At 50.5% G+C, this 11,491-nt stretch overlaps 1 protein-coding gene across 1 annotated transcript in view; it reads left to right on the top strand.

Moving 5' to 3' along the window:
- FUBP3 (far upstream element binding protein 3) overlaps positions 1-11,038 on the top strand; it is a 52,991-nt gene extending 41,953 nt beyond the window's left edge. Inside the window, exons 12-18 of the mRNA XM_007944226.2 lie at positions 338-479; positions 4,492-4,652; positions 5,410-5,483; positions 5,819-5,899; positions 6,140-6,216; positions 9,311-9,382; positions 10,773-11,038. Coding sequence (XP_007942417.2) covers positions 338-479; positions 4,492-4,652; positions 5,410-5,483; positions 5,819-5,899; positions 6,140-6,216; positions 9,311-9,382; positions 10,773-11,038 — 873 coding nt within the window. The remainder of the gene's footprint in view (positions 1-337; positions 480-4,491; positions 4,653-5,409; positions 5,484-5,818; positions 5,900-6,139; positions 6,217-9,310; positions 9,383-10,772) is intronic.
- Positions 11,039-11,491: the final 453 nt, after the last annotated feature.

The following is an 11,491-nucleotide window of genomic DNA, read 5'->3' as shown; positions in this document are numbered from 1 at the left end:
TTAGGGCCCAGTGATTAAAACTCAACAGGAAAAGGTAGTTGTGCTTCAGACTTTGGAGTTTATGTCTGACTGCCTGGTTTAGTTGGATATATTTGTGCTGTTCATGTAACCACATGCATTTCTCCACACACATCTTCCTCCAGTGCACCTGTGATTTGTGTTAATTCTGGTTTTAAAGAGCCTTCACAAATTGAAATGGGGAAAGATGCCCTGATTCCCTGTATTCTAATGTGTGGCATTGATTACATCCTGTCACTTAACCTCCTCTTTGAAGGAGATGAAAAGTAGTGCTGGTAGTTGTGGCAGAAATCGTCACAGCTGCTTGTTGCCTTCCCAGGAAAGAGACGGCTTCAGCAGCCTTGCAGTAGCCAGAGGAAGAGGCCGCGGCCGTGGTGACTGGAGTGTGGGAACCCCTGGTGGCGTGCAGGAGATAACATACACGGTGCCAGCGGATAAGTGTGGCCTCGTCATAGGCAAAGGTAGGAGGCAGGTGGGGTTTTGTATTCCCTTTCCAGGTGTTTTACCTGACAGACAGAGCACATACACCTCCACAGCTTGCTTTAAGTCTGTACTGCAGGTGACCAAGATTGCCATGGCTGTGGCATTTGGCTGTCTTCCGTGGGAACCTTATTTTGCATGAATCTTCTCTGAGGTCCTGATCCAGCCTGTCGTGAATGGTGGCAAAGGGAGTTTTTCATTTTTGAGTATCAACAGACTCTAAGTGAAACCCACTACCTATTGAACCAGCTGAGGTTGTTGAAAAGTTGCCTTGCACGTGGCCTCTGAATATTTGCTGGTTGACTGATGAGTAGTTAACTCACCTCCAGGTAACTTAGAGGAATGGTTCAGATCATTTCTTAAGTAAAGATTGCTTTCTGACGAGCAGTTCACTTCTTTCCCTAACTGGATTTGGGTATTTGGTCTTAAATGACACATGTGGAAAGGGTTTTTTATCCATTCAGCACATTTACCATGAGTAACAGACACTCTGGGAAGGAAAATAAAAATTGCTTTGTTAGTTGTTTCTAGGCGTTTCAGAGGACATTAGGTAAAGGCCCTCACTAAATGGCTAGTGTAACTCTTCCAGTCCTTCAATGAGAAAAGAGGGAGAGAGGCAGGCTACTAGACTGTCATTACAGTTCATCTAGGCTGGCCTTGGGACCAGGAAAAGCTGCTGGGAGCAGGGCAGTGGCTCATGGGGGTGCTTCCCGAGGCGGTGGGGCTCAGATTCGCTGTGAGGTCTAAGTAGGTCTCCTTGCAAAGCTTTGCTACCAGCAGGAAGCTGCCATTGGCATTGGATTTTGTTTTGTATGTGCCTTCATTATGTGTTTGACAACATATGGAGGGCATAAATACTGTCTTCTCCCCAGAGTGTCTCACATTTCTTTGATCACCAAACACCTCATAGCTGTTGAGGGATACTTAATATTCCAGGGAACATGATTTGGGAACATCTTCACCAACAGAATGAAACCTGATCCTGCCAAGCCTGTCCTACAGAGCTAGGCAGGGTGGGAATACTTTCTGACTCTCGTTCACTCACAATCTGCCCTGTCTCAGTTTCTGTACAGTGTGTGGGTTATGCTCTTTCAAAACATTTATCTCATATCTCTGTGTAATCTTCTTAGATTATTTACCTCTCGCATGGTAGAAGTCAGGTGGGTTTGTTTTCATTTTCTGGCATGATGTACATGCCTGTAAGTATTAACATGGACATGGAGAGCTGCTCAGAAAGCTGTTATAACTCCGATGTGCTGCCCAGACTGTCGCCTTGACTGCCATGAGTTTAAACCCACTTGCTGCTCATTGGTTGAGTCAGATCTAGGTTTCTTTGGTTTTAAAGTCCTTTTGTTAATGAGGTTTCTTATTTGAGAGTGAGTGACCACTTTAGACACTGGCAGAGCCTAGTTGTCTTCACTGTGACAGCTCCTTGTAGTTGGTGAAGTCTTCCTGCTTGCAGAATGGCCCCTTCACTTGCCCTCTACAGAATCATCCTGAAGGAGTGCGTAAAGGAAAGTGACAGCAGTGAGGTGGGAACTGATCTCTGTGGCAGCATGCTAATAGCAGGCTCCAGAGCCTGGAAGGTTGGGGTGAGGGGTCTTTTTATGCCCTCCCCAGGTGTAAGGAATTTCTTCCTCTTGGGAAAGGCACCCGGGTGAGGTTGATGGAGAGGAGAGCCTGTGTGGAGTCAGGCCCTGCTCCCCCCTCCCAGGCGGGCTCCGGCTCCAGCCCTTGGACAGACACTGCAGCCTCCACAGGCCCCTGCTGGATTTCCATGATAAACACGGCAATATTGACAGATAGTGTGGCCAGCCCTGCTCTTGTCAGCCGGGCCTTTTAGCAGGTTTGATTAATTGCTTTAAGATTTCACGTCCAGCCGGGGGCCAGTGGTGGGTTGCTTCTGCCCCACATCAGGTGGAAGAATGGAGCAGGCTGCTGAATGAGTCTATAGACAGCCACCATGTGCCAAGCTGGTGACCTCATTTTGAAGGAAGATGAACTTAAATTAACTCCTTCCGGCCCCATGCAGTTTTATGGTGCCTGCTTCCACTTATTAGCATGCTTCCAAAGCCGAGGGAAGAAGGGCTTTGGGGCTGCTGGTGCAAGCGCCTGATCAGGAGGGCCCGGGGGCTTGACTGTCTGGACCTGTGGTTCTCAGACACACATGCACACACGCTCCCTTTTGTGCTCTTGCCTCCAGGTCTGTGCCTTGGAACCAAGTGGCCTCTGGGCAGATTTGCTAGCTGATTGGTTGGGTGTGAGTAGAAATGGTGTCCATTCATTCTTTGCTAGTCACTGCTCCCAAAAATGACTGCTTTCCAGGAGCAAAGCTGCTTGCTTTTCACTATGCAAAGGATAAAATCCCATGTGCACAGTTACAAAGGCCAAGGTGGGGCCTGTGCCTTATTTGGAGGCAGAGAGAGGGAGACGACTTTGCTTTGTCAGGTTCTAAAATGCAGGGATATTTTTCTTAAACTCTGACCTAAGTAGTTTAAGGAAAACCTGAGCACACACTTTTTGGTTTTGGGTGTTTTATTTGCTTGCTTTTAAATTTAAAACCCTCCTAAACTAAACCAACCTCCTCCTCCTACTACCCAAGCCAATTTTAAATAAAGCCTTGTCTGAGCACTCTCAACCAGTCTCCTGGTTTCCATTCTAAAATGTAGTGGCTGCTCACATTGCCTTCAGAAAGAGACTCTGAACCAGTCATCCTTTTTCCCTTGTTGAGCCTTGTAGAGTCCTGTTCTTAAGTTCAGGGGACTAATACAAGAAGCTTCCATTATGTGTACATTCTGAGTGTCTCCCTCCTTACCTCCTCTCCTGAAAGTTGGTTCATACTCAGACATGGTTGTCTTGCCCCTCTGGTGGGGTGGCGGGGGAAAGGAGGAGAGAAGGTTGGACTATTGGAAGTCTGAGGATGAACAGTGAAAGACAAATGTCCTTTTAAGGTAAGGTTGACTTTGGGTGGCATGGAGAGCCATTGGTGCTGGCTTTTGAGCCTTCGGTGCTCCCTGCTACCCTACACCAGATTTTCCACAGATTGTCCTCATCCGCTTTTGCAAAACTCTATGCTGTAAGTTTTCCTTGTATTCTAGCTCCTTTTCCTTCCCCTCCCCAGTTGAGTGGAGCTGATCTGTAAGTTCTGTGAAATTTCAAAAGAAGAATAAAACCATTGTTACTCTGGTGGAGCTTTTGTTAGACAGATTTCATTAAGAGACTGGGACTCTCACAGGTTTTTCAAAGAGTCCAACTAAATTTTCATTAGCCCCGCTCCACCCAGGCCTCTGTGACACCCCCACCCCCACCGTCTGGCTGCCTCTGGTTGCCTCTGTCTAGAACCGTCCCCCACAGAGGAGACTTGAGAAGTGGCAGGATGGGATATTAAAGGCATTGTTTGCCCCTGTGGCCGTCTGTTTGACCTGTGAAGGGAGGGAGGGAGGGAGGGAAAGAAAGCGGAGGTGCGGTAGCCAACACCGTGGCTGAAGGCCCCCATTGTGTCCAGTCAGGGCCATCAGGGCATCATTCTTGTGCCGAGAAGATGGTGGTCCTTGCCTGGGCTGAGGCCCTTGGCTGGGGTGGGAGCAACCAGGAGCTGAATTCCACAGAGCAAACTGTGTGTGCAAATCCATGTTCCAGGTACTGGAGGTAGCCTCCTTTCAGAAGGCACTTGGGCCTGAACCCCAGTGTGGTTGATCGGTGAGGCAGCTCCGTGCCTCTGGAGAGGAAGCTGGGATGGAACTAGGGAGTTGCCTCAGGGTGTTTGTGGCCCCATGAGCTGTGTGTCTTAGCAGCTTGTTTTACAAAGCGCCACGGTTTGTGTTAAAACAGTTTCAGAATCAATAGAAAGGCCTTCTCAACTCTGAAGGTTAGTGTTGGTGTGCAGACCCTTTCTTCTTCGGGAACAGAGTGCTGCCAGAGGAGGAGAGGGCCACAGCTTGGCTCGCCGCAGTTGCCGCTTAATTCTTCTGTCATGTGTTTTCCTGCTCGCAGGGGGTGAGAGTATCAAAAGTATCAATCAACAGTCAGGAGCCCACGTGGAGCTGCAGCGTAACCCTCCTCCAAACACTGACCCCAACCTGCGACTATTCACCATCAGGGGAATTCCTCAACAGATCGAGGTGGCCAGACATCTCATAGATGAGAAAGTTGGTGTACGTACAAGGCCCTTTCCCCACCTCTGGCTTAATAATAGCTGAATTTTCTTTTGGATGCCCAAGGTACCTGTTTTTCCCAAGAACATTGTTTCTTCCTGTGCCTTTCAATCCTCACATCACCACTTTGCAGAGGAGAAAGGTCGGAGGCCCAGAGAATATCTGGGCCAGGCCCAGAAGCAATGAAGGAAGCCTCCTGGCAGAATTCCCCAAGACTATAGAGCTCAGTCCCCAGAGCTGTGTCCCCTCCAGGCTTAGATGGGCAGCTAGGGCAACAGCCTCACCCCAGCATTGCTCTGGACTCCTGTTTGTGTTGCCCTGGCAGCCAGGCCTGCAGGCAGCTTTCATTGACTCTGGCTTTAGTTTCAGGCACCTCAAAGCAGATAAAGAAAGGGAGTGTTGATGGAGGACAGATTGGCCACTGCTCACCTCAAAGGGGACGTAGAATGGCAGAAAGAGCCTTGGGCCAGCCTAAATTGACGGGAGAGTCAAGCAGGTTGGTCCCTACCCCCAGGGTGACATGCCAGGGCAACTGTGGTGGTGCCAGTATTGGCCGTGTGGTGGTATTGGTCACTCATGGGGCAAATAAAATCCCCTATGGGGAAGGAAGGCTAGTGTGAGTGCCATAGGCTGTCTTGATTTCCTTGGGCTCTGTCTTCCCAAAAGCTGTGGTTTGCCTTGGGGTGGGCCTGATCAGAGGGCAGAGGGCACAGGTGTACCCCGCAGGAAGTAAGAATTCCTTCTGTGTCCATGACAGGGTCCCAGCCTTGGAGCACCTGGAGCCTTTGGACAGAGCCCCTTCAGCCAGCCGCCTGCTACACCTCATCAAAAGTGAGTCTTTTTCCCTGGTCTGGATTAGAAGAACTCAACCAGTTCCCAAGAGCTTCTCCTTACCCCCTTGACAACTACTTCTGGAGAATATCACCCAGAGGCCTGACACTCTAGGTGCGGGGAGCACTGAGTTACCTATAATGGTCCCTCTACCCTGCTCTTAGCCCACTCTGACCAGAATGGTGAAAGCCCTGCCAGGGAACAGAGGTTCTCTAGTCAGCCACCAGCATCCCTGAGAGGAGCTCACCACCTTGAACTTAGTGGTGGATTTTTTCAAAAGTCTTTCCAGTGTTTGAGAGCTCAGCTCCATTGTTTTTACTTTTATCTTCCTACAGCACCTTCCCTCCAAGGAGCTCAGGGTGCTTCCCAAACATTGCTGCTAAAGTAAACGGAAACCCCCACAGCACTCCTGTGAGGTAAGTGACCTACAGTTATCCCAGCCATGCAGTTTTCTTTCACTGGACAGACAAGAACTAGGGTTGTCACCTGGCCACTTCTGCTGCCAACAGACAAAGAGATCATTGTGATTGGCTGGGGGGTAGAGAGAAGGGGTAGTGATGAAGAGAGACAGCAGTGATGGCAGGAGGGGGACCCGGGTGAGGAAGAGGAGGGGATGTGACTTAGACTGGAGCAATTGACTCTTTTGTCATCCACAGTGGTCCTCCGGCCTTCCTGACGCAGGGCTGGGGCAGCACCTACCAGGCGTGGCAGCAGCCCACACAGCAGGTCCCAAGTAAGTGACTCCGGTGGAGGCGGAGACTTACACACTCCTACAAAAAAGAAGAGACCCAGCGAGGTCTTAGATGATGGCCTTGCCCTTGTTTCAGCTCTTGGCTGACAGGTCCAGCATGTCCAGGGTGTTCCCCAGAACTGTGGAGAAGCTGCCTTGTGCCACTGGGAGCTTCTAGCAGGCCCTACACAGGAGGGGTGCACGGGCAGGCACTGGGAAGGCCAGGAAGGAAGTGACTCTGTCCGGACCCACCTTCGCAGACCTTTCTCTTCCACCTACTCTTTCCTTCTCCGAGCTGTCTTTATTCCTCACAAATGGGTTCTAAAGACTTCTGGGCCAGGCGGGGCTTCCTCGGGATCCAGGCGAGCTCGTATTGTAGCTCAGAGCTCTGCCCTGTCACACCGTGCTCTCTCGGGCATCCCCTGCTTGCTGGTCGCCCTTACTGATCCTCTCTTCTTACTTCAGTGACCCTCTCCCTCTCTTCCCTCCAGCCCTTCTCAGAAGGAGACTGTATCTCCTAGACGCTTTAGAAACCAGGCAACTGTAGAGTTAGCTTGGCTGATGATGCCTCTCCAGGAAAACTGACCAGAAGAGAGGAAATCATTGTATGGGATCAAACCTGGTGTAGCCCATCTCACACAATCTTCAAAAATGCCAAAGCAAATCCTTGTTGTTGCTAATTCAGGTTGTTTTAACCCACCTGTTGGTGTTTAGGGGGTGTTTTTTGACGCACACGCAAATTACTCAGTTCATAGTCTTCTGGCGTGGGACCATGCATTTTGATTTCGCTAGCCAGGGCTGAGCCCAGCTTCCAAGGTTTTACCACTTTCTCCTCGAGCAGAATGCTGTCGGTTAGCGCAGGCCTCCAGTTCCCCAGTGAAGTCCACGGCAAGATGGAGGTGTGCCGGGTAGTCTGGAGGCTGTGCTCACAGCCCTAGGCACGCTGTTCCCCTCCCCGGGGCCTCCACTTTTGTCATCTGTGAAATGAAGGGTTTGAGCTTGATTCCTAAAGTATCTTCAAACTGAAATCAAATGGTTGTGTTTTTCCCTTTCTTCCCCAGTATGTTGTCATTGACACTTTTAAACATGCAGAATACTTGAGAGAGCTTTACGTTGAGCACCTGCACACCACCTAGATTCCACCATTGGTATTTTACTGTACTCGCTCTGTCCCGTGGCCCAGGTGTGTTTCCTCTGTTACATGTTTCACTTGGCTCCCATGTCTCCTCACCTCACGTGGAATACCTTCTCACAGTGCCATTCTGATTTGAGGGAGTACCCTAAGAAGTGAGGTGACCAGAAGCCAGGTCACACTTGGCCCAATTGTGCCAGTGCAGAGGAGGACTCATTAGAAGCCCTAGATTATCAGGGGTATGGGTGCCTTTGTGTTAAGGCCTAAGTGAGAAGGCATGGCCTTCTTGAGTGGGGAACTGACCTCTGGGAGCATGGTTTTCCAGGGGCCCCTGGATGAAAAGGGCAGATGCTGTTGCCTGGCCCTGACCCCGGCCCCATCAGGCCAGAAGTTGGCAGAGGCATGGGAGGATCCGTGAGAGAAAGCTCAGTAAAGTTTGGTTTTTCTTGCCACTGTTTCCCAACCTTTGTTTTTTGTTGTTGGACTTCATTTGGGTGTTTAGGAATTGAGAATTGGTTTTGGTCAGTGAAATCTTGTTTGGGAGAAAAGTCCTGCTTGCCGACTGCACCCCCTTCACGTCTGATGAAAGAGTTTTTGCTGCCCAGATTCCTCACTCCTTAGCTTTCTCCAAAAACGAGGTCACTCTGTTCTTATCATCTTATTCCCTTCCTGTGGGAACTCTGGTAGCGTAGTGCCTAAGGCACTTGACTGCTAACCAGAAGGCTGGAGGTGGAAACCCAAGGAGGGGTCGCTATAAGTCGGGTCCGACTCGACAGTGAACAACAATTCACTTCCTGCTGCAGTGGGAGCTAGGAGGAAGGTATCTTCTGCCCTTTTTTACTTCCCTTCTAGTCCTTTCCCCAGCCCCACATGTGTTTAAATGTAATGATTGTCCTCTTGTCCATGATTCTCCTCAGTCTTGCATGAATTGATGAGCAAGGGAAACATCTTACTGTGAGATATGTTTAGTAGCACATCCTGTTCCCTTGCTGCTGACTGTAATTCTAATAGACAACAAAACATTGAAGGGGACTTTTTATGGGCTTTATTAGCAGGTGGACATGCAAACCAGCCCTGACCTCTGTAGAAAGAAAAGTCCTGCCTTGTTGCTCTGGTCAGATGTTTTAACCCTTTTTTATGCTCTGGACGGGAGGCTGGTGCTCAGTGCTCCCATGTTGAGTGTACATCTCCGTCTTATCTTTATGCTCCAAGCCCAAGCAGCATAGAGAATGCACCAGGCTTATGCAAGGAAGAGAAGGGCTAGAACAACCCCCACACATCCTCTTTCCCCATCCTTCCACCCCGGAAAGGCTTGGAGCCAAGCCACAATCAGGTGCTGGCCTTGGCTTTTCACGTGCAGAGTGTACACACTCTGAACTGTGTGTGCTTGTCTACCTTTCCTTTCATCGTCTCGGTACAGTCTCCGGACAGTTTCCTTCTCAGTTTTCTAGTTTTGCTTGTACAGAGGTGAAGCCCCCAGCCTTTGGATAAGAAAGACCAGGGTTAAGAGAATGGTCAGAGCCCTTTGGATTCTTTGTCCCATTTGAAGGCCAGATCCAGGGAGTCTGAGAACAACAGTCCCTCTGACCTCAGGGTTCTCACGAGTCTCCCTCTTAAGGAGGCCACGCTGTTCTATTGGTTGCCCTGGGAGTGGCAGCCAGTGTGCCTAGCCCCAGCCTTTTGGGGAACTCTTGTTTTCCATCGGCCACGCCAGGGTTTTAGTTGCACCCTTCCCGCTATCATCCATTGCCTGGGTGGAAACCCTCTTATGTATTGAGATGTCGCTTCCGCCCAAGGCCAGCCTGCTGCCACCTTCTTCCCTGGTTGCAGGGCCTGGGGTACTGTGTGAGTCCCCAGGCAAGTTGGAACACGAGCTCAGAGAGTGCAGCCTGGAGTCTACCGGGCTGGGGGCTGAGGCTGTGCGGAAGCCAGGAAGGCCTGACTGCTTTTGTGTTCTTCGCACAGGCCAGCAGAGCCAGCCGCAGAGCAGCCAGCCTGACTACAGCAAGGCCTGGGAAGACTATTACAAAAAACAGAGTGAGTGGATGGGCCTCCTTAACAAGCAGGTTCTCTCTCAGTAACAGAGTCCCCTCGTTTCCCATAGACTTTACTGTTGACGGTTAGATGTCATCTTTTTATTATTATTATTATTATTATTTAACCTTTTCCCCGTGTGACTTGATCTCAATACCTAGCTTTGTCTCCCTGTCCTCCCTGTCTGTCTGTCTGTCACAGGAGACCTGGTATAGTTGCTGACCACTGGGTTGTGTCTCTGCCTTGGCAGAAGCTTGCCATCCTCTTGTGCTCCTCTCTGCTGTGCTGTAGGCTGGATTCTAAAGGGCCTAGAAGAGGCGTGGCACCCAGACACGCGGAACAGGTCTCAGTGGAGTGGAGGTTCCTCTCTAGAACTGCATGATTCCTGTGTGGCCTATAGACCAGGTCCCAGGCCCATTGGGCACTGCTTCACCAGGACTCAGGTCACCTGGGTGTTTTGTTCTCTGACTTTGTCTTGCTGCTGCCTATCTTTTGGTGGCTGTTTCAGAGCAGGTGAAAAGGATAGAGATGGTGAAGAAAACCTAAAACTGGAATCACTACTGGGTGTGCTCTTCCCCTTAAGTAGGCCCTTTAAAAAAAAAAAAAAAAAAACTATATCAGAAACTAAACCAGTCTTGAAAAAGAGGAAGAAACTACCCAAAAACTAAAACACCTCTGATGAATTGTTTAAAAACTAAATCCCTGTTCATACTCGAAACCCACTAAACCAGAGGGTTTGCGTGTTCTTTGAAGAGATCATTCACGAGTTTTGAGTCTGAAGGACGTTGCTTGCTTGTTGGAAGCACTGAGGTCAATGGGCAGTCAACGAAATGTTCGTGCTGGCCAGGATGGGTGCTGCAAGACGTCGTCATCTTGGGGGAGGCCTGTTACAAAGTCAGGTTCCAGTCTTCCCCGGACCTCCCAAATCCAGAGTCCCAGATCCACAAGGGCGTCTGTTTATTTCAAGTCCTCCAGGGGATTTGGGTACCTTGGGTGGGTGTGCAAGAGCACGCACACACACACAGGCTAGGAGTGCTACTTCTTTTCTCTGTCATCTGTTACTGGATGCTGACTGGGGCAGGCAGACAGATGCAAAAAATTGATTCTGCAGAGGGAAGACTAATAGGCAGGTTTCCTGAGGCATAGTGGGGATCGGGTGACAAGCACGACAGCGCTTTTGCAGTGCCAAATAGCCCAGCGTTACAACAGCACTCCTCAACACCAACCTCACTGCCACCATTACTTTCCAGTTGTCCACAGGGAGCATCGAGGCATTTGTTCCAGGTGCCCAGAACCCTTTGGGAAGGGACCCACCAAGCTGACAGGATCCTTAGCGTCCCCTGCAATCATATCCCTGCTTCCGCTAACCCATGTTTCTTCCTTTGTCAATCAGGTCACGCTGCCAGCGCTGCTCCTCAGACCAGCTCCCCACCAGACTACACAATGGCGTGGGCGGAATATTACAGACAGCAGGTTGCTTTCTACGGGCAGACACTAGGGCAAGCTCAGGCCCACAGCCAGGTCTGTAGTCAATCACCAGCACTGCTTCCCAGACCAGCCCCTAGCCCTGGCCCCCTTCTCTCAAGGCTTCTGTGTTTGCCTGACCCAGGGAAGGGCACTGGGCTACAGAGGAAAAGCTCAAGACCCAGGGCTGCTTAGCACAGCTGCTGTCTGCTGAGAACCAACTGCAGCCTCTCCCCCTCACCTCACCCCCAGAGCAGCTCTAGAGAGGAACAGTTTGGGGTAGGGAATTGACTTGGCAACCCTTCAAGGAAGTGCCTGCTCTCCCTCAAGTCCAGAACCCAGACCGTTTTACCAAGTGTCACTCTCTCCCTCTGAGCCTGTTTTTCCAGCTGTGAGATGAGAGCACCAGGCGTGGATAACTCGGCACGTCAGGCACTGTGCAGTGTGCAGGGACTGTTGGGGGGCACTCTCCAGCAGCTGTTCTTAAGACAGTAGTGTGGCCGCTGTCACCCTTGCCCTCGGTCAGCAGTGACAGGTAGGAGGACGAGTCTACATCCTCCGAGTGTTGGGCAGGCAACGGACAGAGCGTTACATCTTCAGTGTCCCACACGTAAACGCAGAGGGCTTCCACCACCACACCACTGTCCA

This window comes from Orycteropus afer, unplaced genomic scaffold (assembly GCF_000298275.1).
Source record: "Orycteropus afer afer isolate SDZICR_OR568_19922 unplaced genomic scaffold, OryAfe1.0 scaffold00123, whole genome shotgun sequence".
In the NCBI taxonomy this organism is placed as follows: domain Eukaryota; kingdom Metazoa; phylum Chordata; class Mammalia; order Tubulidentata; family Orycteropodidae; genus Orycteropus; species Orycteropus afer.
Note: the sequence above shows the minus strand (reverse complement) of the source record. Positions and strands in the feature narration are given on the sequence as shown.